The sequence below is a fragment of the Delphinus delphis genome, chromosome 9 (genome assembly GCF_949987515.2).
Source record: "Delphinus delphis chromosome 9, mDelDel1.2, whole genome shotgun sequence".
In the NCBI taxonomy this organism is placed as follows: Eukaryota; Metazoa; Chordata; class Mammalia; order Artiodactyla; family Delphinidae; genus Delphinus; species Delphinus delphis.
The window spans coordinates 103,651,098-103,676,619 of NC_082691.1; the positions used below are offsets into that span (position 1 = coordinate 103,651,098).

General features: G+C 40.8%; 1 protein-coding gene across 2 annotated transcripts in view; it reads left to right on the forward strand.

Annotated features, from left to right (window-relative positions):
• The window catches only part of DPP6 (dipeptidyl peptidase like 6), a 772,268-nt gene that overhangs the window by 376,761 nt on the left and 369,985 nt on the right, over positions 1-25,522 (forward strand). For both annotated transcript variants that reach the window (XM_060021180.1, XM_060021181.1), the window contains exon 3: positions 19,536-19,634. In XM_060021180.1, the coding sequence (XP_059877163.1) occupies positions 19,536-19,634 (99 nt within the window). The remainder of the gene's footprint in view (positions 1-19,535; positions 19,635-25,522) is intronic.

Here is a 25,522-nt window from a genome sequence, read left to right on the forward strand (position 1 = left end):
ATGGTGAAGAGGTTTCAGTGGCGGTTATGAAAAGGGAGTTGCTCTCTCCGTGAGTTTTATGAAGAGCCAAGAGTTCCTGGAACACTTGGACTCATGATTAAGCACAGAACATCTTACCGAGCAGGAAACAAATCCATTCAACTCTCAAAATCTAAATGAGCAGATCCGAGAGGGATGGGGCAGGAGGTTGGTGAGGACAAATACTCTCTCTTTTATAATTTTGCTGGTGTTTCATATTAATTAACAAGTTGTGCAAGCCGGGGACTTCAGCAACTACATATTTTAAATTAATAGAAAGGAAATCAGGTCTCCCTCAGAATTTGTGGAGCATGCGTTCCTACCTTTGCTTTTCTTTGAACATAAGTGTGCTTTATGTGAGAACATGATTATCGAAGATTTGATACTGTGATTGTCCAGCACTCACTTGGAAAGTTAGGAAGCAATGATGATTTAGGTAGTTTGCAGTCATTCCCACCCCCACCAAGGTACTTGAGCATTCATGTCACCCTGAATCCGGGGCTCCTGCAGCCATCACTTCAAAGGGAGGTAGAAGAGCTGCTGGTTCAGAGCAACAAGGCTGGGTGGGAAACATCTGGACTGAGTAACTTAAGGCTAAGAGCCAGTTCTGTGACCTTCCCTTCCATGTGGCCAACTCAATGCCAGGCAGAGAGCTGTCCCTGGGCCTTCCCAGCTGTACAGGGAAACTCCTATTCTCTCAAATGCAGCTGCTAATCCTGAAGGTGTTTTACATTCAGTCCTTGTGCAGCCGGAACCATCACAGCAGCATCCCTTCTGCAATAAATAGAGAACACAGTCATCGTAAACCGTTATCTTTTTGAATGCTGATGGCCAGTTGTCAGGGGCAACAATGAGGTGAGGCTCTAGTGAGTCCCTGTGTTCCAGAAAAGGCTTTGAGCAGAATTTCTTTTATTCTTCTGTTAAAATAAAAATGTGGCTGAGCCTGCCTGACCCTTTGGCTTTGTTGGACTTTCATAGCTAGTGCTTCTTTCTCAGTTGTGCTGCTCAGGGGCTGTGTGTCCTAGGATTAGGACAGTCAGGCCGGTTCAGTGGTGAGTGCCTCCCATCACCGGCACATCCCTCTCCCGGGATGCAGCAGTGGCTTTTGTTTCAAAATTCTTCCACGCACAAGAGGATGTCAGGTCATTCAGAGCCTTCTTGAATTCACTGACATGCAGAGCATCCTCACATCGACCAATAGTGCCTATCCATTGATCAAACGTGAATGATCCCTGCAAGGGGCTGAGGGCACTGAGCTAAGTGCTGGGTGAAGTGTGGGCAAAGAAGATGCACATGTTCTCCACGGGAGCTTAGATCCACTGAAAAAGAGTGTGCACAGTGAGAATTTCACAGTGGTGTAATCATTAAGCAAAAATAAAACAGAAGTCACAGGCAGGGCTGGTTAAAGAGCTGTTGAGTTGTGAATAACTGAATCTTGGACATAACATACGGCATGGCCATCAACTCATCCATGGCCCCCAAAGTGTCCAGCACATCTCTCTCTAGTACTGATCTCTCCATGAGTCCACGGCAGGAGTGGCTTCCACTGTACAAGGGAGGAAGTTAAGTTTTGAAGAGTAGAGAGTCCTAGTAGTAATAACACCCTGGACATATGTGCACAGTTTGGGTGCATCCCTACCAACCTTGCTTCCCTTTCATAGACTGACTTGAAATTCATAGCATGTACTTTTTAAAAAATTATCTTTTCAAGTGCTACCTCTTTCCAGTCTTGTATTCTGGTTTGTTAAAACTCAGATTAAAGTATCTGCTTTCTACTTAATCCCCCAATCCATTACGAACTCCTTGGATTCAGTCTTTTGGAGAAAATGTTTCTGAGTATGTGTGGGTCCCCTTTCCAACTTGGGAAGGATCGTGATGGAATGCCACTTTGGTGCCCCAGGATCTCTAAGGGCCTTGTGGTAATATTTCTGAGCAACAAGTACCCTTGTTCTATAGTGCAGCCGAATTATCACCAGTTATGCACAATTTATGTTTTAAAAATCAAATTAAAAGTGTTTAAGGCAATCTTAGTTCCAAAGGGATTAGCCAGATGAGAATGTGTCCTTTTCAATTTTGTCATTCATTTCTCCCTTGGTAGTCTGTGCCCTTTTCTAAATTTCTCTTTGGAATAATAGACTCAAAGTTACCTTTTTTATTTTCAGATGTTAAATATGTGTCTGCAATAGGTCACACTCAGTGTATGCCTTTTTTTGGGCAGCTACAGCTCTTGCATTCTGATGAAAAGGACTCTGATAATCTTTAATGCCACAGTTAATGGTTGTGGGAGCTGAAAAATCCACCAGGATCATATTTGCATTAAAACATCCCTGACATTTGACTTTTCTGGATTTTCACTGTAGAGAAGATGGACAGTTGTTTGTGACAGAAAACACTAGAACACTTTCAGGTGGTATAAAAGCAAAAAGCCTTGGATATTTGAAAGTCATATTGAAGGTAGACTTTGGGTTAAGGCCAAGCAGAGGTTACCAGAATATAAGACCCAATCTTTTGGGTGGGAGCATAACAGAGAGGTTATTGTTATGGAATTGAAATTTCACAGCTGTTTGATTTATATCTAATGTTTATAACTGCATTGCTAGTGCCCAGCTCATCTTTTTTTTTTTTTTTAATTTTCACTTGGACTCAATAGGCTTTATTGAGAGGGAGAGAAATCTAGCAAATTGGCAGTTACAGTTCATAAATCGGATTCTCTTACAAGTGGGTGTAAGTGCATCCAAGTCAGAAACTTAGTCAAGTGTTCTGAATTTACACCAGTCAAAATAACATGAAATGGGTTTATGTGGGAACAAGCTACGTATTAAAATTATTGATACATCTGAGAGAATCCCTCCACTTGAGTTGTTACTGCTAGTTAACAAAGAAAGTTCTGTAATAAAATTTCCATGGATTTTTTAAATAGACTTTATTTTTTAGAGCAGTCTTAGGTTCCAGCAAAATTGAGAGGAAGGTACAGAGTTTTCCCATTCACCCCCACCCCCCAGAAATGCATGGCATTCATACCATCGACATCCCTCACCAGACGGTACATTTGTGACAGTTTATGAACATACATTGATACGTCATTATCACTCAAAGTCCATGGTTTACATTAGGGTTCATCCTGGGTGTTGTACAGTGTATGGACTGGGACAAATGTATAATGGCACGTATCTACCTTTACATTTATGATGGCATGTATCATACAGAGTAGTCTTGCTGACCTAAAAATCCTCCGTGCTCTGTCTGTTCATTCTCCCTTCCACTATAATGCCTGGAAACCACTGATTTTTTTTTACTGTCTCCATAGTTTTGTCCTTTCCAGAATGTCATATAGTTGGAATCATACATTATGTAGCCTTTTCAGATTGGCTTCTTTCACTTAGCAATATACATGTAAGGTTCCTCCATGGAGGAACTATCATTGTTTAATAGTTTATTTCATTTTAACACTAAATAATATTCCATTGTCTGGATGTACCACAATTTATTGCTCCGTTCACTTACTAAAGGACATCTTGGTTGCTTCCAGGTTTTGGCAGTTATGAATAAAGCTGCTGTAAACATTCGTGTGAAGGCTTCTGTGAGACATGCATTTTCAATTCCTTTGGTAAATACCGAGGAGAATGATTGCTGGGTCATATGATGAGTATGTTGAGTTTTGTAAGAAACCACCAAACTGTCTTCCAGAGTGGCTGCACCGTTTTGCGTTCCCACCAGCAGTGATGAGAGTTCCTGTTGCTCCACATCCTTGCCAGCATTTGGTGTTGTCAGTGATTCAGATTTTCTAATTGGTCATTCTAATAGTTGTGAAGTGGTAACTCAGTGTTTTAAGCTTATCTGTTTAAGATTATGGAACAAACAATTTAAAAACATTATATATATATGTAAATATTAGATATATAATATATATGTATATATTATGTATATATATATAATGTTTTAGAAACAAACAAAACAAGCTTATGGTTACTGGGAGGTGTAAGGGGGGTTAGGCATAAATTGGGAGATTGGGATTGACATATACACACTACTATATATAAAATAGATAACTAATAAGAACCTGCTATATAGCACAGGGAATTCTACTCAATAGTCTGTAATAGCCTATATAGGAAAAGAATCTAAAAAAGAGTAGATATATGTATATGTATAACTGATTCACTTTGCTGTACACCTGAAACTAACACAACATTGTAAATCAACTCTACTCGAATAAAAATTTTTTTAAAAAGAGAAAAAAATTCTGGAACAAACAATTTAAAAACATTATATATATAAAATGTTATATATATATATATATATATATACAAATATGTATAATTTATATATATATAAAATACTATATTGTTGGATGAATTTTCAAACTGAACAGACTACGTAGCCTGCACCCAGATTAAAAAACCAGAATGTAGCCAGCATCCCAAAGCTGCCCCATATGCTTTCTCATCATTAGTCTCCCTAAGGGTAACCTGATTTCTAACATCATAAAATAATTTTGCATACTTTTATACTTCTTGCGCTTATGTTATTAATGTAATCATGTAATATCTATTATTTTACAGATGGTTCTTTTGTTCAATATAATGTTTGTGAGATTCATTGTTATACTTTAAGTTGTATTTATGCCCAGTGTTTTAATCGGTGATGGACTGTCTTTTCATGAGGTCTCATATAATCCTTATGAAAATTGCACAGTAGCTTAACAGTAATTTAATAACTTTGGTGTATATCATAACAAGTAATGAATACCTTACTGTTTCTTATTGTTTCTTGTAGAAATAGGTGGTTTGCCCATTTTTTCTAGGCATTTCCTCTCTGTTCTCCTTCCTACATTCAACTCATCCCCCAAATCCAGTCTTGTCATAGTCCATCTATTATCAGTGACCATGACCAGGTGTCCTGTCATGGGACACATAGGTTACTTGATGGGTCTCTGGTATTGTTCATTTGCACTTGGGCATCTGTGGTTGTGTTTGTAGGTTCTTTTCACACCCACCTGCCAGCTGATGAATTGGGTGAGTCGTGTCTCTCTAGTCTTGAAATAGGTATGTGTTTTGCTACTCTTCTTACTGTTGTTTCTGATTAATGTGTCAATGCTAATTGAGACTAAGTGCTGTAAACGGGTGGTGCGGATAATATTTGTTATGACAATCCAGAATATAGGAGAGATCGGTGACAACAGGAAGCATTTGTGGAAGGTATTTTGGAGGATGAGGAATTTGAAAGACAGATCCGGTGTTAATGGAAGGAAAAGAAGGAGGGTCACCATGAGCCAGAATGAGCCTGGTGTGCTTGCTGAACAGGAGATGCCTGGCCTGCCAGCACTGAGGGACGGGACGAGTGTCAGGAGTTAAGGCTGACTGGGAGAGTCTGGAAGGCCAGGCACTGAATTCGAGATTGTGCTCTTATGGCTCCAACTGTCTATAACAATTTATATGTCATAACTGCTTTTAGCATGTGTTAAACCCATGAGTGATCTTATCATTGGAAGGGGGAAAAGGGCATATATGTGCTCATAAATACGTGAATACGTTTCAGGAAGTTCGTGGACCTGGTCAGCCTATCTGTTAACCATCTTAGGGATCAGCTTGAGTGTTTTTCCAAAGCCCAGATGTTATGATGTATCCATTAGAGTACTTTCGTCCATAAGGAACAAAATACCTAACTAAAATACTTCAAACTGTAGGTGTTTGTCATGTTTCCCAAAACAAGAAGTCTAGACCCACTCAGTCCCAGGATGATTCAGTTGCTCAAAGACCATCTTTCTCTGCTGCCATCATCTTCATGTCAGCAAAGTAGCTGCAACGGTGCCACGCATCTCATCTTGCACCCTCACAGGAAAGAAGGGAAAATCAGAACTTGCCTCATGTATTTCTTTATTTCCCCGAAACTAGCCAGGAGGCAGCTTATTCATATAACTATATTGCATGGCTACCCTTAGCTGAAAGGGTTGAGAGAACAAGTATTTCACAGGAGTCTGCCTCCGATGAGTTGGCAGAGGGCCATGGCTCCTGGGGAGGCAGTGTAGTATCTGCCACAATCAGTAAGACCCCTTGACTTATGAAGTAGTGGAGGAACAAGGTCTACATTCCTTGAACTTGAACAGTGAGTTTGTACCATTCTTTAAATTGAAACAAATTTGAAAAGGGAGTTCTGACAGATTCTCCTAAAAGAAAGAATTAATTTACACTGCTACTAACCTTATAGTTAGTTGCAAACTTCCAAAGTCCTGAGAAGTGTGTCCCTAGGAGAATCTTAACAATCTCTCTTCTGACTTTTCATCATTAGTTCTAGAAGGATTGTTAGGTGCATCGTGTTTATTTATTGAAACCTTACACTAAAGAGCCATTTATCAACAGGATGGCGATAGATGCTTACTATTCATGCTTGCATGAAGACTCTAAATTAAGGCAAATGTGCCTACATATTTATTCATAAAGGGGTACTTTTCAAAGCGTTGCTACATTATGCATCCTATTTTAAAGGCATAGTTGCATATAAACTGTGAAAAGGAGTACATCTTATCCTGGCACTCTGGTTTTCTCTGGAGTCTATTGCTTGGTTTAGATGAGAGCCTGTTGGTAAATTTCAAGTGAATTTTGGGATCCTTAGGGACCATGTGTTACAAGGGGCTGGCTGATCTAGTAGATGCTATTTTAGGGAAGACTCTGGCCAGTCAGGACTCAAAGGCAGCAATTCAGGTCTAAGCTGAGTTTCTGGGTCTAGGTCAGAACACAGAAATGGATGATATAATAAAGTCAGAGAAATAGAGAGAAGTTGTCCGCAATGAACTAGGCAGCTCAGGGGACTGAAGAAGTTGAAGTTAAATCACCTGCCTGAGTGAGACAGAACTCTCACCTTAAACCCTGGTTCAACAACCATTTATCACTGAAGTAGAAACAACATGTATATGCACTTTCTCAGATTGCTATTGCATATTCCCCAAATCCCAGATTATTGCTAACTTAACTCTGTGCTTTTATGTGAGGTATTTAAAATCACCAGAAATTAGGTTAAATGATAATCTACAGAACGTCAGATTTAACCAGTCTTTTTTCTCCATCACTTTTCCCTTGTTCAGATTCTTTTTTTATGTCTTTTTTAAAAGTTCAGTAAGTGTGTGATTATTGCATTTTCAGAGGATGCCTTCTAAAGTGGTGGGTTAGTTGGAAACGGGACAAAAGGTGTTGAGGGATGTGGTAGGCAAAAAAAGGACCTGTCATCCCAGGGGTGGGTCCTCACAGATGTGGTCCCATTGAGCATCTTGAGATGTGGGGTTTTCTTGGCTTATCCAGTGGGTCCTAAATGAAATTACATGCATCTCTGTAAGAAGGAGGCAGAGGGAGATGTGACAGAGAGGGAGGGGAGAGGCCACGTGACCAGGAGGCAGAGATTGGAGTGATACAGTCACAAGGCAAGGAGCACCCAGAGCCCCAGAAGCTGAAAGAGGCAAAGAAGGCATTCTCCCTTAAAGCTTCCAAGGAGCCCGCTGACACCTTGATTTTGACCCATTGAAACTGAGTTTAGACTTCTGGCCTCCAGAACCATGAGAGAATAAACTTGTGTTTTAAGTGACCAAATTTGTGGCAATGTGTTACAGCAGCCCCAGGAAACTGTACAAAGGGAAATAAATGCCTTCAGCAATTTCACAGTGACCGCATCTTGAAGACAGGCATGAACGTGGACTCATGGAGTGATCAGAACTAGAGAGACACGTGCTGGACACTTTGGGGACCATGGACAAGGTGATGGCCGTGTTCGGTGCCTCACCTCCCAGTGAGAACCCACGCCCGCGCCTCCCTCCTCCCTGGGGGAGTCCTCTCAGTTTCAAACTGTGATTCTTTAGCATCTCTACCACCAGAAAAAGGACTGAAATTCATTCACATTAAGGTGTATACTTGTGTTTTTATACAAATTTGAGAGGAAAAGACAGTATCTATCTCCCACATTGACTTATTTCTTTTTATTATTTTACTTACAAGCACTAAGCAGATACAGACTCCACTTACAATTCATATAAACTTAACAGCAAGAGCCAAGTTAAATACAGATCAATCAACAAAGCTAATAAAATTCAAATTAAAAAGTGGACATTTTGTATGACAAATAATAATGGTTCTCGAAACGAAATCATCCGTTAAATGTGTGTAGGGTATTTGCTGTTGTGACACTGATATTTTGAGATGGACATGCCTGCTCTTGCAGGCACCAGGTAAAGAGTGGCCCCGCGCACTTCTCTGTTGGGATCTGCACACCTGGTTCACGTAGCACACTGTGCTTGGGGAAGACTAAGTTAGCTGACCTTGGCATTGGTGCATCGTGAAGACACATGCTCACCCAGAAAATAAATTTGGGTGTGAGTGTGCTTATGATCAGAATATAACTTTATACATATTTATTGCCCAAATAATATATTTGGGTGTGAGTGTATGCTTATGATCAGAATACAACTTTATAAATATTTATTGCCCCAATGATATATATAAACTGAAGAATAAACAGTGAAAAAGATACTAACAATCTAAATTAAATTATAGTAATAATTTTCTCATATTATCTGTTCTACAACCAGTCCCTAGATATCATTACTTTTGACCATTTCTGAGTTTGGTTCTTCTGGCATTTATTCCTGTCATCCTTAATGCTATGCTCGTATATCAGTATTCACGGACTACTTCCCATCAAAGTAGAACATTTAGTTCACTTACATTTCCTCCCACTTCCTTTTCTTCACTCTGGGTTGTAGAACCTATCAGGTTATTTTTCGTTCCTCTGGAGATCTCTTTCATAAGTTCACGCGAGACTTTCTTTAAACATACATTTCTTGTTCTGCTGATCTTGAATGGAGCCTCCTGGCTTCTCACTACACAAGAGGGAGAAGCTGGTGCCTATGCATCTTCTCCTGTATCCCAACACGGTGCCTACAGCTCTTTCTCTCAGCTCTGGGTGACATTTACAACTTTCCACTTAATAAAATCTCCCCCGAAACGATCAGTTGATTTTAAAATGGAAAATTCTAACACAACGTTGTAAATCAACTATCCTTCAACTAAAAAAAAAACAAAAACAAACAAACAAAAAAACACAGATCTTTAAAACAAGTGCAAAAGCATTTCGCTTTTTTTTTTTTTTTGCGGCACGCAGGCCTCTCACTGTTGTGGCCTCTCCCGTTGCGGAGCATAGGCTCTGGACGCACAGGCTCAGCGGCCATGGCTCACGGGCCCAGCCGCTCCCCAGCACGTGGGATCTTTCCGGACCGGGGCATGAACCCATGTCCCCTGCATCGGCAGGCGGACTCTCAACCACTGAGCCACCAGGGAAGCCCAGCATTTTGCTTTTATATTGAAAAAAAAAATGAAATTTATCTAAGTATCAAGAATAGATTACAGCTTTACCATTTACTACAAAGTCTATAGATAATCACCTAAAGAACCTATAAAAAATAAAAACAAGAGAAGTTATTCCAAATAAATAGGAAAATTTATTTAAAACATTCACAATTTTTTGCTTAGACGTATATTTCTCTTGTAAAACCTTGACAATGCAGATAAAGCCATAGGGAGAGAGAAATTGTAGTTCTATATCACTAAACAGTTTGTCTGGAGGCCTTCAGGTCAAATAGACTCTCGTTTCTTAAAATCCATCAATAGCTGCAACTAGTTTATTCTTATTTGGACCTTGCCTTTCTTAAACAAACCCGTTTTCTTAGCAATTCTAATGGATTGTTTCTACTTGAAATGAAGTAAAACTGTCTTTATTGCAGACAAAATGAACACCCATATAGATAATGCTAATAAAATGTGTAAGTAGGTTTAGAAAGGGCACCGAATACAGGTCTATATTCAAATATTAATTGTGTTTCCGTGTACTAACCACAAATGTTTGCAAATTGAAATTTTGAAAATACCAGTTGTATTATTCTGCTTGGGCTGGCATAGCAAAGCCACAGACTGCATTCAAACAACAGAAATTTATTTTCTCACAGTTCTCGAGTCCTTAAGCCCAAGGTTAAGGGCCAGCAGGGTTGGTTCCTAGTGAGACCTCTCTTCCTGTCTGGCAGATGGCATCTTGTCACTGTGTCTCCATTGCTTTTTCTCTGCCTGAATGCACAGAGAGAGAGAAAGAAAGAGAGAGCTCTGTCTCTATTCCTCTCTTTTTACAAGGATATCAGTCCTGTTGGATTAGGGCCCCACCTTTATGATCTCATTTAACTGCAACCTTTAAGGTTCTGTCTCCAAGTACAGTCACATTGGGATTTAAGGCTTCAACATATGAACTGAGGAGAGAGGAGACAATTCAGTCCAGTACATAAGGACAACTTTGCTTGGCATTACCTTGTCTACACAGTCTGACCTCAAAGATTTACATCCATCCCACATACAAAGTACATTCACTCCATCCTAAGGCCCCCAGAAGCCTCAAACTATTACAGCATCAGTTCAAAGCCCAAAATCTCATCAGCTCAGCAGTCCCAAATATCATCATGAAAATAATCTAGATGAGTTATGGGTAAGACTGGGTGTGCTCCGTCCTGGGGCAAAATTCATCACTATCATGAATCTGTGAAACGAAAGAAATAAGTGTCTTCTTCTGAATACAGTGGTGAGACAGGCACAGGATAACAGTTATAGGCATTTCTGTTCAAAAAAGGGGAAAATTGAAGGAAAAAAGGGGTAACCAGTTCCAAACCATTTCTAAATCCAATTGGGCAAACTCCTTTAGTTTTAAAGGCCTGGGAATAATGCTCTGAGGCTTTCAGCTCTGCCCTCTGGAGATCATTCTTCTTCTTCATGAAAGGTAGCATGAGTTTGTAGCTGAGTAATTTTATCAGCACATTTCCCGTCTGAGGAATTTGGAAGTCTGACACCCTTCTTTTATTTCATAGTCTCTCTGTCCTTTTCAGTCCGAGCTGGCAATGCTACTGCAGGTATAGAATTCTTAAGAACCTGTGGGTCTCCTATGTATGTCATGGGGATCCATTCCGTTAGACAAGACTCCTCCACAGGATTTTCCTAGATACTCCCTTCTCTATGTCTGGCTTCTGCTGAGATGGCTGAGGAGATCTATGAGTTACACACTTAGGTTTCAAAGAGCTTTTCGTGTGTCTGCATACGCTGAGCTTTTGATCTTTCAGACATATTGGCAAAAGTTTGTTGTGCCGCATCTACTGCTTCTCCTCTCCTAGTAGTGAATTTCTCAACTTTTGCATCTTTTACAATCTGGATAAGGGGAGACAAAGAAGATACAGAAATAGCCAATAAGCACATGAAAAGATGTTCAACGCCATTAGCTTTGGAGTATTATTCATCCATAAAAAGGAGTGAAGTGCTGATACATATTATTACATACTATTACATGGATGAAACTTGAAAATATTATGATAAGGGAAATATGCCAATCACAAAAGATCAAGATATTGTACGATCCTATGTGAGTTACCCATACTAGCCAAATGCATAGATACAGAAAATAAATTTTTCATTGCTTAGGCCTGGGAAGAAAGGGGTGGGAATGGAGAGTGACTGCTAATGATTGTGGAGTCTTCGGAAGGGGGCATACTGAAAACGTTCTAAACTTAGATCACAGTGGTGGTTGCACAACTCTGTTGAACATACTGAAACCATTGAGTTGTACACTTCTGATGGGTGAATTATATAGTGTGTAAATTTTATCTTAATAAAAATGTCCAAAAGAAGGAGAAGATTAGGTAAACATATCAACCTTTGTGCATTTTATTATGTGAAGTCCAATGGTTATAGCTCACTAAAGGAAACAGGCAGATAAATATATTTTAAGGTTTTAATTTATTTCCTAGATCTAAAAGAATAAGGTAAGGGCATAAAGAAGAGATGAATATCTTTGATGTTTTTGATTGAGAAGCTTAAAAAAAAAGCACGACATCTAGAACTTCTTAATTTATAGGGTGTGTTGAATAATGCTGATAACTTGGTTTCTAGCATTTGAGTAAAATGTGCAATATGACTAATTTCGGTATTATGCTATGAGCTTCCTTAGATGCTTCAGAAGGTATGTGAACTTGTAAGAAAAAGCCTTTAAGATAGATCAATATCTGTGGGACTCTTTGTAGATATAAATTTGGGTTGTAACCATAAATAATATATTTCAGTAATGAAAAGACTTTATTACAAAAAATAAGCAAAAAGTGAAAGCAAAGATGTAGATTTTAAAAATGCTCATTTAACAGAAATTAGCTGAACGTGTGTATGTGCCAGGCTCCTTACAGGGATGAAGAAGACACAGTTTTTGTCTTAAAAAGAAAAGGGGAACAATCAAGCTAGTATGGGAAGTAGACTTGAAAGGAAATAATCAGTTCCATGCTGACTCCTGGGAGCAGAAGGGAAAGCATGATCAACTTTGTTTGGACGAGTCAAAGAGAAGTACCTCCTAAAAGCAGCCTTGACTGTGGATTTTCTCGTAGCTCCTCCACCATCACTCCTGACAACGTGGTTTAATGTAATTCTTTTTTTTTAATTTTATTGATGCCTAGTTGAGTTACAATGTTGTGTTAATTTCTGCTGTACAGCAAAGTGACTCAATTTACATATATATACATTCTTTTTCATATTCTTTTCCATTATGGTTTATCACAGGATATTGAATATATCCATAGTTCCCTGTGCTATACAGTAGCACCTTGTTGTTTATCCATTCTGTATATAATAGTTTGCATCTGCTAATCCAAAACTCCCAATCCATCCCTCCCTCACTCCCCTCCCCCTTGGCAACCACAAGTCTGTTCTCTATGTTTGTGAGTCTGTTTCTGTTTTGTAAATAAGTATTTGTATCATTCCTTTTAGATTCCACATATAAGTGATATCGTATGGTATTTTTCTTTCTCTGTCTGACTTACTTTACTCAATATGGTAATCTCTAGGCCCATCCATATTGCTGCAAATGGTATTATTTCATTTCTTTTTATGGCTGAGTAGTACTCCACTGTATATATGTACCACATCTTCTTTATCCATTCATCTGTCGGTGGACATTTAGGTTGTTTCCATGTCTCGGCTGTTGTAAGGAGTGCAGCAATGAACATTGACGTGCATCTGTTTTTACAAATTAGAGTTTTATCTGGGTGTATGTCCAGGAGTGGGATTGCTGGATCATATGGCAACTCTCTTTTTAATACAGTTCTTAACCCAACCATAGATACTTTGTTTCTTACATTCGGGAGTGGACTTTTCCAGAGAGATTTCTCCAGGGAATTGTATTTTGCTGTAATTTGGAGTAAATCTCACTATTTGTAAAGGGAGAGAGTGCTCCCTTGACTCAGTGGCTGCTGCTTTCTACTGTCTTTAGGATTTCTGTCTGTGTATGAGATGTTTCCTTCTCAGTCCTGACCTAAGGATTCACGTGGTAAATGATCTGGACAGGTTAACTCAGGATTAGGTGAAAAATTCCCAAATTCATATCATGATTTGTAGGCATGTTACCTGGTTTAAATGTCATTGTTCCTAAGCTGTTGGTAGTGAAGCGTAACTAAATTTATTCTTTCATTGTGATAAGAATCTACCTACCAAGGAAATATGAGTAGTATCTATAGCAGACATTATTATTGACTGAACTTCTTTTATTTAAGAAAGAAAGAAAAAAGAAATCTAACTGGAAGTATTGGGCCCAGCCTAACCATATCTGACATAGTGCACTCGTTCAGCTCACATGCGGGCAGAGTGAAGGGAAATGTTTCCTGTGTTTTCACTGAGCTTTTTCCTCTTACTGCGCAGCTCTCTGTGTTAGGATAGTCGTCAGTGGAACAGGCTGCAGTGATTTGCTTTTCAGCAAATGGTTTGTCATTGGAACTTGTGAACTAACAGTGCAAACACTGAAAAATGAAAAATTGATTTCCACATGTTCTTCTGTAGGTGTTTGTATGGAAACATACAAATATTATCAACTTCTATAGAAATAACATGCAAGTTTCCCAGTGACTTATTCTAAATGTAAGAGTAGTTTTACTCTGAGTCTCAGGTTGGGGTCTGTCTCTCTGTGGAGCTACTTCTGACGCACCCACACTGTCCTTGTCCCCTTCGAGTTTTGAAAGCACTTAGTACTTGACATCAGCCAAACTACTCGTAGCAGGGTGACCACTTGCTATGTGCCAGTCATTATATTGATAGTATGAGTTCCTTGTTAATCTGCTTTGGTGGCTAAGTTTTTTCTAATTAAGGAAATGTATGCCTTAAAATGTTTTTTTCCAACCTTTTCTTTATTTACAGAAAACTTTTTTACCTGGAGAACATAGTGTTTTATCAGGATCATCATTAACATTACCTGCATTTTGTGATTTTATTAGCATCCCAGTTCTGGATTAGGTTGTGAACAAGCCAGATTCTGTGAATAATGTCAATATTTAAGTTCTGCAAATGTGGTTAATGTTAGCTTTACTGCCTTACCATGAATCTTTGGAGAAGCCACTCAGCCTCTCAGGAGCTCAGGTTTACCTTCCATAAAATGGTGTTCCTTCGTCCTCCTTCTTGTAGGATCGAGAGGTAATAACTCTCAGAATCCTCCAAAGACTGCAAAACATTTTAGAGTTGTCAGTTATTCCAATTTCTAACAAAAGCAGCGTTTACAAGAGACTTCTGAGTAATCTGGGTAGGTTTTCTCTGTTATCACCTTGGGTTTGTCAGTAGCTAACCCCCGCCCCCACTAGCAGTATTGAAAACACCTGGGAGGATTATGCGTCAGATTAACCTGCTTTAGGGTCAAAGGATTTGTTTCTAATATTAAAAATCTCTGGAGAAGAGGTTCCAGAATGTTGTCCAATAATTGTACTATTTAACAACATAACTATTTAACAAGCATCAGGAATGGAAAGGAGCCTTGCATTATATTACTGACCTACACAAAGAACAACTACATCACTACAGATTATAACAGACCTTTGCATGCCAGTGAGCTAACCAAGATGCCAAGTTAATTACAAGTGCCATGTGGTTATCTGACTATAGGACTGAAGGAAACTTCACTTTTCAATCATCCCCAAATTTTCTTCAGGATAAAGTCCAAACTCTAAGAGCCACTGGCCACTTCTTATATCTCCATGTGTATGTTGATTTTCATTTAAAGGTGACAGGTTGAGCATAGAAGTTTTTCCTTTTCATTTCAAGCGTTTAGAAATGAGAGAAGATATATAGTAAAAACATAGCTGCAGTCAAAAACCAGAAAGGGAGTTCTTCCTATACCTAGAATAGAAAAGTATTCTTAGAAGAAGGACCAGGTAAAAACCTACAGCAGCAAGTAAGGCCAAATCCCTGCTGCCCTAAAGGAACAGAGGCTAAAGTCAGGTCCAACAGGAGGGGATAGGATACTGGTGTCTATGGAGGCCAGAGGCTGGACAAGTGGCCCCTGCCTTAAAATGGCATTTATGTTCAGAGGTTCTTGAATCTCTGAAAGGGCTCCAGCCCAAATGGCCACATAGGCCTGGTGAGAGCCATTACCCGGATGGACCCTCTGACTGCCCAGGACATTCTTGTGACCACACCACCAGGACACTTGCAGGAGAGAACCTCACAACTAAGATCAAAGGACCCACAGAAACCATCCCCTAAAAGCAGCATACCAGCTTAACACATATAAGAACTTAACTCCAAAGAAATATAAATCAGCTAGGGAAAACAGAAAATGACACTTTAGGGTTTTTTTTTTTTGAATGATCGATGTGATAAAAGAGCTTGCAACTGTAAGAGTCGATGATCTTGAGAAAGCTAATTAGGAATATTAGAAATTAAAATATAATTATTTAAAAATTTAAAACTTAGTAGTGAAATGAAACAGTTAGACACACTAGAGAAAAAATAAAGTGGAAAATGGAGCTGAAGAAATCATGCAAGTAGATAAAGTGGAAGACGGAGCTGAAGAAATCATGCAAGTAGATAGAGTGGAAGACGGAGCTGAAGAAATCATGCTGATTCATAAAGTGGAAGATGGAGCTGAAGAAATCATGCAAATGCTCCCAAAGACATAAAAATGCCAAAGACGTGAAAGAAAAAGCTAGGAGTTTGGAGGCTGGACCTAAAAACTCCTGTGCAGGTCCAGTGGGGTCTGGAAGGATGGAGCAGTAATGTTGACTGAGACAGTTACTGGTAATATTCCTGATCCAGAGAAAGTAGTTCTTAGACTGAAAACACTACTGACTGGGAAGCAGGATGTTTAAAGAAGATCCACAAGCAGACACTTTCTAATGGAATTTCAGAATATCAGATATAATGAGAGAATCTGCCTTCATCTCGAGACATTTTCAACTCGCACTTTCTACTGTGCCAATGTCGACGTGCTCACAATTTCCTGAAAATACTGCATTCACCAATGCCTTCATGCCCTTGCAGTCCTCCTAGCTTGAATGTTCTTCTTTTATCTCTTTTATCTTGGCTAGGGGGTTCTTTTCTCAAAGAATTCTTTCTGGAATTCCCCCTACTTTTTATTCTGCAGTCTCCTTAAATATTAGCACGCCAGGTCCTGATGCCCTCAGCTCTGTCACTGCTACAGTGTGGTCCTTCTTTCAGCCTTGGTTCCATTGCTCTGTGAGATTCTTAAGGTCAGCTTATAAGGTCTTTCATTTGTGATTCTTCAGGGCTCAGCATGACTCCTGAACATGGCAGTCATTCGTGCTTGTCACCACTTCAAAGGGTTTTTGGAATGCATCAGGCTGTAAGTCAGTAACTCAGATAGCACTTGACCACGTGAGCAAGCCGTCAAGGTCCAGAGAGGCCAGCGGTGATGGTTTTGAGGAGGCAGAGCTGATATTGACACAAGCAAGTGTCCTGGCGTGGGCGGAGCACTTTGTATAGTGTATATCATAATGCCACCATTACAGGCTGTCCCTATTTAAGTCGTGTAAGATTTTAAAGTATGTTTTAAAAACAGAGGAAGTAATAGTTTTTTAAAAATAAAACACATTTTTGGACTTCCCTGGTGGTGCAGGGGCACGCTTCCAATGCAGGGGGCACAGATTCAATCCCTGGTTGGGGGTGTTCCGCGTGCCACGCGGCGCAGCCAAAAAAACCCCAAATATATATATATTTTTGGATGAATTCCTAGTCATTTGTGAAAAGAAAATTTTTTATAAAGTGAATAAATTGGCTTTTCATAGTTTACCCAAAGTTTGTTGAAATGACAGTCTTTCATTCTTTTCTTATTAGACATGTGGATAACCAAAATGTGGAGCTAGAATCATCCCTGAATAATGGTGTTTACTTAGATAACAATTTAAGTTTTAATATGATTATTTTCTGACCATATAGCTGTCTCTGAAATTTTTATTCTTTGTCCTTTTTAAATTTTATTTATTGTATTTTAATTGAAATATATTTGACATATAACATTGTGTAAGTTTAAGGTGTACAACATGTTGATTTGATACATTTATATATTACAATATGATTGCCTTTGTAGGGTTAGCTAACACCCTCTATAACGTCACATAATTATCTTTTTTTTCGGTAGGAATAATTAAGATCTAGTCTCTTAACAAGTTTGATGTTTATAATATAGTATTGTTGTCTATAATCACTGTACTGTGCACTTATCGACTAGTTGCAAGTATACTTCTTAATTACTAGATCACGGTATAACTTTTATTAGACTGTTGTCTAGTAATCTTTAAAATTTTCATTTATTGTCTGTCTTCCATACTGAAATGCATTGTGTTTGAAGCGGTGTGTCTTTTTTCGGGGCTGCTTCAATTGCAGATAGGAAGGTCCTAGAGGAAAGAATTTGGTTTGGTTTTAACATGTTTTGATCAGCCCCTGGGAGAGCTCCACATATAATCAGGTCTAACAAGAAGGCCACCTTGAACCTTATCATTCTGTAAATTTCGAAAGACTTTTACACACATTAATCCTATTTGATATGCAAGAAATCAGTCAGTGTGCAACGTTTCTGAGAATTTCAGTAATCTGTCACATCCAGGGAGGCCAAAAGAAAGAAACCATAGGAGATGTAACAAAATCTACATGCTAGAACCCTAGAGGAAGCTTCGGAGATTTCATTCAGAGAGTCTATATTCTTATTTGATTATGTAGTATAACAAAAATTCTTTTTGTTTTCCCAACCTGCCACAGATTTTGAAACAGAAAGTTGAAAGAGGCAAAGGGTACTGTTGAGGGCAAGCATTGTGACAGCCCAAGAAATGAAGGTGGCTCAACAGCCAGAAATTGAGGAGAGAAACAGACGTAACAACCAAACATCCAAATGTAAAAGCATACTGATCTGAAACCACCTCACGTAGGAGGCACACAGACCTCCACACCTTGATTAGCACTGAGGATCCCCCTCACAGCAGCCCAACACAAAACGGGAGAAAGGAGGACCTGAATCTCAGGAAGAGCACCACAGCTGGCGTCTTCTGTTTAAGAGGGCGGGATCATAAATAAACATTCTAGTAAATGATGTACATCAGAAATGGTTAAGATAAAGAGTTTCTTCTTATTATAAAGGAGATGAAGGTGGTTTGGTGTCCTGTTCTGTGGGTTTAATCTGCTTAGTCTCACAGGTCAGGTGCCCAGACAGCCCTTTGTCTTTTCAAAGTAGATGAATGGATTTTTGTGCCACTGGAGAGAACGTCTTCTGAGGCAGATCTAAAACCCCAGACACTTCAACCTCAGGAAACAGGATAAAAGCTGCCAGGTTCCTAAAGTCTCCCGCTGGGGCCCTTAGCTAAACATTGCCTCTTGGGATGGATGTTCAAGTCTTATCCCAGGTGCTTACTCCCAAGCATGGTGATCCAGGTAAGGGAGGGCAAAATCTGGTAGTTGGCACACAGAATTTGGGGCGTGATTCTATCTGAAGAACTAATCCCCAACCTAAAGGCAGCCAGGGACAAGTGAGGCACATGGAGAATAAATACCTAAGGAATGTGTTAGTTGTCTTTGAATTTTCAGCATCCAACGTGTTATCTGCAGTTGGCGTTGTAAGTGCTTAATGAATGACTGTTACATAACAAGTTGAGATCCTTTCCTTTCTTGACTATTCCCGCCTTATTGCTCATCAGTCAGCTTTGAAACAACTGTTTACCTTCATATGTAAGAAATACGATCATTCATGTTTTGCAGGCAGAGGGGGCATAATGATGCCATTTTACTGAACCGTGATTCCCCTTACCATAGTTTTTTTTTTTTTTTGCGGTACGCGGGCCTCTCACTGCTATGGCCTCTCGCGTTGCGGAGCACAGGCTCCGAACACGCAGGCCCAGCAGCCATGGCTCACGGGCCCAGCCGCTCCGCGGCATGTGGGATCCTCCCAGACCGGGGCACGAACCCGTGTCCCCTGCATCGGCAGGCGAACTCTCAACCACTGTGCCACCAGGGAAGCCCCCTTACCATAGTTTTTGATAGCTTAGCTAAAAACAGAAAGCATTCTTTTGTTCAGCACTTACTTATAGAAATTATGTCTTACCATATATATTATTTCTGAATGGCAATCAGAATATTTTATACTCCTCTTTTTTTTTTTACCAAAAAACAAAAATTTTGACCATTTGCCTCGTTCTTTTCTAGCGGAAGATAACAGTCTGTCTCAAAAGAAGAAGGTGACTGTGGAAGATCTCTTCAGTGAAGATTTCAAAATTCATGATCCCGAGGCTAAGTGGATAAGTGGTGAGTCCTGAGTCCTGAGTGCATGTGAGAAAGCACTTTCCCACTCCCTGCCACTTTTTGAGAGTTTGGGTGTCGTAGTTTGCCTTTCACCTTCTCTCTCTGGCTGTAGAAGTGGATCCTCAGAGCTCTTGCTGTGAGCACCATCTTATTATCAGTCTAAGAAAATGCTCATCTGGTAAAATCAGGCTGCTTCTTCATGGGAAATGGGTCCTCCGTGTCGCCTCCCTGAATCATAATTTCTCAGATGGAGATGTGAGGTGTTGCTAAGCAACAAGACGGGGAGAGACACAGCTGAACCTTCCTCCTTTCTCCATGTTCTTTATTCCCTTTTGTACTCCTCTTGCTTTCACTCCAGCTAGATACAAGGGCCAAAAGGAACTAAAAGGTTTCTTCTAGAATGCTGTCTAATGAAGGAAACAGCGGAGCCTTGTGCATCGATGCAGATAAATTAATTTTCCTCTTGAACTTTAATCTGGATGAAATCTTCTTTGGGCTGATTTTTATAAACAATAAAGCAAAATAGAACTGGTGGAAAAAGGCAGTATGTTTATAAGGCATGTTTTGGTTCAAAACAGTCCATTTCCTGTAGTTGGGTCTGAAACAATTTTCAGGGTGCAGTCCTGGGAGGAAAGATGTAAATGACTGCTCCCCATCTTCTGCAGGCTTTGCTGCATCCCTCTCGTGTAGTCTGGTCCTAGAACCTCTGCTGCTATCTCCATGGATATTGTTTGCATTTAGTCTTAGCCTCAGTGGGATGCACTTGAAAATTAATCCTCAGGTCAAAGAACCTTTGTAGTGGAATGCTAGAGATCTAGTTCACATCCTGCCTTCTACAGTAAATGAGGCCCAGAGAGGTTAAGTGAATTTTCTGAGGTCACAGAGCTAGTTAGTGACACAGCTGTGGCTGGAAGCCTGTCTCCTCACTTCCCCTTTTGTGCTCTTTCCACTACTGTTTTGTTGAGTGACACCGTGTGATTACGTTTTCTTGCTGTCAGACTCCTCTGAAATGCTTCTTATGCTTCACAAACTCTTGAAAATCAACCAGCATTGACTTTTTGCCTTTAGTCTCCTACTAGGACAGTAGCTTCTCCTTTGTCCTCCACTATGGCTTAGGTATTAATTTCTGATCCTTAGATTCACTTATTTAAAAATTAAAGAAGTAGCTGAATCTCAGAGGGAATGTATTTTATAAGATGGAATTGGGGAGAAATGAGAGCAGTGTATTGTGAATGCCAGTGGGGGGCACATGGAAATCCAAAGCATATATTGAGCCAAGGTCTTTGTCATTTGACTGAGGAAGTAATTTTACCTTTGGTGTTGAGGGGGACTCAGCCTCTGCTTCCTGTTTGCATTTACCCATATTGCGGAGGAAGGAGGTAAGCATGGATTGTGCGCTGGCCTGACCTTGGGGATAAAAGGTGATCGCTCTCTTCTTAAGGAGCACAGAGTCATTCTGGGCACAAAACGGGGAGGAGCAAAGGCAGCCGGGAGCGAGGTGCAGGAAGCATGTGATGCCCTCATCCTCCTGAGAAGGGGTTTCAACAAAGGTGCATAAACTTGGTCTCAAAGGTATAGGGTTCAGAGCAGGTCAGAGGGGGCCCTGCAAAGACTCCATGAGGTGCTAAAATAATATAGGGAGATCTTCATATTAGGGTGCCCATGGTCTCAGACTTGGCCTAAACCAGCTTTCCCTGTGCAAAAAATGTAAAAAGTGTAAAAGCAGAGATCTGGAGGCCCAGGGGCACCGAAGTTTCTGCAGGAACCCGTGTCGGTTACTGTTGAAAGGTGTTTTTGTATCTCATGAGCTAGTCCATGCTGCAGATGCGCAGAGCTGGCTCTGAGATGTGCTGGCTTTCTGGCCGGAGGAAGCCAGCCAAGATTTTGTTATAGCCACAAAGCTGGGCGTTAATACAAGCAGTTGAGAAGTGGCCTTGTGCCCAGCAGAAAATGCCCAGCCTCTGTGTTTCAGCAGGTTAAGTCTATTCATAAGACCACCTGCGTTTCAAATACACATGACTTTGGGGTCCAGGAGCTTTCTTAAGTGGATTCTTCCTTTGTAAATGTAAGCACAGTGTGAAGTTTTATTGCAAATTAGCCCGGTGGTCAGGTCTCCCCAGAGACCAGGCACTGTCAAGAGTGTGAGGGACCATTACTGTTTCCCCTGCCCTTTTAGCTGCCCCCCTCCAACTTTTCCTTCACTTATTCCTCTTCCTGATCAGTCCCTTGCCTCCTGCTCCCTGAAGATGTAATAGCTTAAAGTGGATGAAATAACTGTGGTGATTAACTGTGCCTTCATAATGGATTTTTACAAATACCACAAAGAATTCATTCACTTTTTACATTACAAGTGTAAATGTGAAGATCCACAGAAAGACTACTATACATTCACAGGGTTAGCAGATGCTGTGGAGCTGAGATGAGCTTTAGAAATTATCAGAACATTAGTTCATTCAATTAGTGATTATTGAGTGTCTACAATGTAGCAGGCAAATTGCCCATGGACCCCCAAAATGCAAGCATTTTTTTTGCCTCTGGAACAGTTTCCCTGTGGTAGACTTGGAGTCACCACACACCACCACCACCACCATCTACCACCAGCATCACTACGGCAACCTCATTCTTCTCCTCTTCTTCCTTCTTTCTCCTCTGTCTGTGCCTCCTCCCCTTCTTCTTCCTTACTGTCACTAACACCACCACCACCATCATCATCACCATCATCACCACCATCATCACCACCATCATCACCATCATCATCACATTATCATCACCACCACCACCACCATCATCATCACTGTCACCACCACCATCATCGTCATCACAGTCACCATCATCACATCATCATCACTATCACCACCACCACCATCACCATCATCATCATCACATCATTATCATCACCATCACCACCATCATCATCACCATCATCACCACCATCATCACCACCATCACCATCATCATCACATTATCATCACCACCACCACCACCATCATCATCCCTGTCACCACCACCATCATCGTCATCACAGTCACCATCATCACAGCATCATCACTGTCACCACCACCACCATCACCATCATCATCACCACATCATTATCATCATCACCATCACCACCATCATCACCACCATCATCACCATCATCATCACCATCACCATCACCATCACCATCAACTACTGAGGGTTTCCCACATCTTAAGCTCTCTACTAAGTGCTTTGCACACATTAAATCATTTAATTCTCACAACTACCATTATTCACATTTTATGGATGAGGAAACTGAGCCAAGGGTGTTTAAATGACTTGATCAACATCACACAGTTAATAAGTAGCAAAATTCAGACTTGAACCTAGGTCTCTCTGGTTTCTGTAAACGGCTACATTGTATAGAATCGAAGCCCCCTGTCTCCAGCCAATTTCTCTCACAACCTCACTAGTTACATTGTGTGTTTTAAGCAAGGCTGTAGGTTGTATTTCAGAATTGTTGCCATTCCTTAAATTTTCTATTGTAGTATCCCTTACTCTCATGGTGCCTATGTTGAACTAACAAAATACCCAAGTGATCAAGAAAAATGGGGTAATTCCCCACAGAGAAAGAGACTTGGCTCTTTTAGTGCACATTAACCCCTAAAGTTAACAAATGTTTCTTGGGTTTAATATTGGAGTTAATAGTCTAGAACTAAGATGCTTTATTTATCAGGAGAAAATGGATTGGGTTGGAGTTAAATTTCTCCTCACCCATTTTTATACTAGAGACGATTTTTTGATCTACCTTTTCTGAAAATGATTGGTGTAACAGTCTTCAAATTCTCTAATGTCCGAAAGCTCTTGTAGACTTCCCTCACATATTTGTTGCAGCCCCTGGGTCAAGTCAGATGAGGTGTGTAGAGCAGGAGAACTGACAATATCTGAACTCCCTCGGAGCTCACTCTGAACTCCCTCCTACAGAGGGAGAGGCACACACTTCCTGAAATCGCCCAGGGTGTAGTCTCGCCGCATATTTGCTTAGTTGAGTAAATTCTTCTGCCTTTTATAAGCGACCACATTGGACTTCTCAACCTTTTGGATCCTTTAATGTGCTGTGCTGGGATATGAGGTAGCCACCGTGATGAGATCTTCTGGTTACTCCAGACACGTAAGTCCATTTATGTCCATGAACCAGTCTTCCTGGGCTGTCTTGTTCCCTCTTTGCAACTCCTAGATGATGGATCATTTCAAACCTTCTCCTCTCTCCTTAATTTTCTGCAACCTTCTTCCCATCCTAATTCTCATTTAGAACTACTAGAAGAAAGCTTAAGAATACTCTCACCATCACATCTCCTTACCCACCACCATCTGCACCTGCCATGCGCTCTGCCCCTCCCCCAGCCTGTAACCACAGGACCTGTCTGCACTCCATCTACAAAAATCAGAAGTGAACTTGCTTCACTTACTTGAGGAATAATTGTAGCAAATGTCTCCCTTCTTCTCTAAATGTTCATTTTTTTAATCTCTGTGTCAGATTATTCCCATCGTCAGGCAGATAACGCTCTTATTTGCCTCACCGAAACACACACACAAAGCTTAGCGTGACTCCACCCTCCCCACCGAGCACTGCCCAATTTCTTGTTCTCCTCTGCAGCCTGAAACAGTTGTCTCTGTGTGACATCTCAGATTACTCTTCTCCAGTTCTTGCCAAGCCCACTCGAGTTAGGCTTTCACCCCCAGCGCTCCCTGACTCTCCTCTTGTCAAGGTCACCAGTAACCTCCAGGTTGCTCAATTCCCTGGTCACGTCTCAGACCTCATCTTAATCTGATCATCAGCAGCATTTGACACGATTACTCCCTCTACCTGCACCAGCTTTCTCACTTGACCTGTAGGTCATCACCTTCTCTTGGTTTTATCTCTGCCTCATGCAGCTCCTTCTCAGACTCCTGTGCTGGTTCTCGCTCTTCTCTCTGACTTTTGATGTTGGTGGCCCTGGGACTCAGTCTTCATCCTCCCCTTTTGGTATCTATACTCATTCCCTCTGTGCTTTCATCTAGTCTCATGGCTTAAAATATCCACCTACCAATGACTCCTAACTTATTCTCCAGGCCAGACCTCTCTCCTGAAGTTCTCAGATGTCTCATAGACATTACAACCCTAACTTTAATCTCGCCAAATCTGAGTTCTTGACCTACCTCCCCACCCAAAAAAAAACCAAACAAAAAACCAAACCCACCTGCTCTATGCACAGCCTCTTCCAATTCAGCTGATGAGAAATTTGTTCTTCTGGCAGAACAGGCTGAAAGACTTGAAGTCATCGTTTACTTTGCTCTTTTCCTTGTACTTCATATCTAATCCACCAAGAACTTCTGCCAGCTCCACCTTCAGAATACTCAGAGCCCATCTTAGATTCAGTCAGGCACTCCTGCCTGCCATTGGCATATTTGTCAGCTGGTTCATCTAAAGGATACAGGACTGGAGACAGGCATGGCAGCAGACAGGACCAGGAGCCATGCTCCTCAGTGGACCCTCAGGTAATGGCTCTGGTACAAGCAGAAGGGGTCACTCACATGGGTGGAGTTTTTATGTTTCCACCTTTAGATGTCTGAAATCCTCAAGCCTCTGTACACTCATTCAGTCCCATGACTCTAGTTACTATCTATATGCCACTGAGTTTCAGTTCTGCAGCTTCAGCTCAAACCCTCTTCTGAGTGTGTTGTGTGTGTGTGTCTCCCTGACTGATTTACATGTCCACCAGGATGTCTTGTGGACACTTCGAGTTCACGGGTCCGGGACTCATCTCCCCGCCCCCGATCTCCTGTCACAGAACTTTCCCTGGCTTTCCACTGCTCTCAGGAGAGGCGTGCAGCCCCAGCCCTGGGCACCCTCTGTTTCTCAGACTCTCTGAGATCAGTCCCCTTACTTTTCC